The sequence below is a fragment of the Aptenodytes forsteri genome, unplaced genomic scaffold (genome assembly GCF_000699145.1).
Source record: "Aptenodytes forsteri isolate BGI_AS27 unplaced genomic scaffold, ASM69914v1 Scaffold321, whole genome shotgun sequence".
Lineage (NCBI taxonomy): Eukaryota > Metazoa > Chordata > Aves > Sphenisciformes > Spheniscidae > Aptenodytes > Aptenodytes forsteri.
In genome coordinates this window covers 680,636-681,479 of record NW_008795030.1, presented here as the reverse complement: position 1 = coordinate 681,479, position 844 = coordinate 680,636, and the positions used below count along the sequence as shown (strand labels likewise).

The window sequence follows — 844 nt, the reverse complement described above, 5'->3', positions numbered from 1 at the left end:
CCACCCTCGCCCCGAGGGGCTCCCCCACCTACCCTGTAACAAAACCTCGTTGTCCGGTTGGCACGTCAGCAGACACTACAATGAGGTGACCGTAAAAGTGTCCTCGGGGTGTTGTTGCTCTACCATGGGTCCCAAAAACCCGCTCTTCTGGGTGGGGGCCATGACGGGGTGCCCTTGGGGTGCAAAACTGGGGTACCTGTAGTTGTCCTGCAGCTGCAGCATTGAGTCTCTCGGTACGGGGGAGATGTTCAAGTCATTGATCAAGGGACAAGCGTAGGGTCCTCGGTGGTGAGCCCGGGACATCTCCAAGGGCTCCTTCTCGCCCTTGGAGGGGTGGGTGCCGCTCGGGCTGCTCAAGTGGGGGTTGAGACACGGGGGGTCCGTCCTGCCCATGAAGTCTACCAGCATACCGGCCCCCGCTTTGCCGTCGTACGAGGGGCTACGGGTGCTGGCGTTGGGGGAATACCAGTACGGGGGGTTTTTGCAACTGGGGGAGTCGTAGTGCGGTTGAGGCATGGGGAGATCGCGGCAAGCCAGGTGGGGGGCGTGCGGCAGGGCCCCCCCCTGCATGCTGTGTTTGAGCGAGTCGCAGGCGGGCAGCTTGCGGATGTCGCCCGCCCGTAGGTCCTCCTTGAAGGCCAAGGTCGGGGAGCAGTTGGGCGAGAAGGCTTTCTGCAAGCCGGCCTCGAAGACAGTCTGCTGGCTGGGGGCTGCCAGCTGGTGCGGGAGGGCAGGGAAGTGCTTGCTCTCCAAATCCGGCTGCCCCAAACCGGGGGAGTCGCTCTGAAAGCCCTGGACGAAGGTCCCGTCCGAGGGGCTGGAGGGGTTCATGGGCGGGGGCCGC

At 64.3% G+C, this 844-nt stretch overlaps 1 protein-coding gene across 1 annotated transcript in view; it reads right to left on the bottom strand.

Moving 5' to 3' along the window:
• Window positions 1–32: 32 nt before the first annotated feature.
• The window catches only part of AHDC1 (AT-hook DNA binding motif containing 1), an 11,522-nt gene continuing 10,710 nt past the window's right edge, over window positions 33–844 (bottom strand). Inside the window, 1 exon segment of the mRNA XM_009276263.2 lies at window positions 33–833. Coding sequence (XP_009274538.2) covers window positions 76–833 — 758 coding nt within the window. The 3' untranslated portion in view covers window positions 33–75.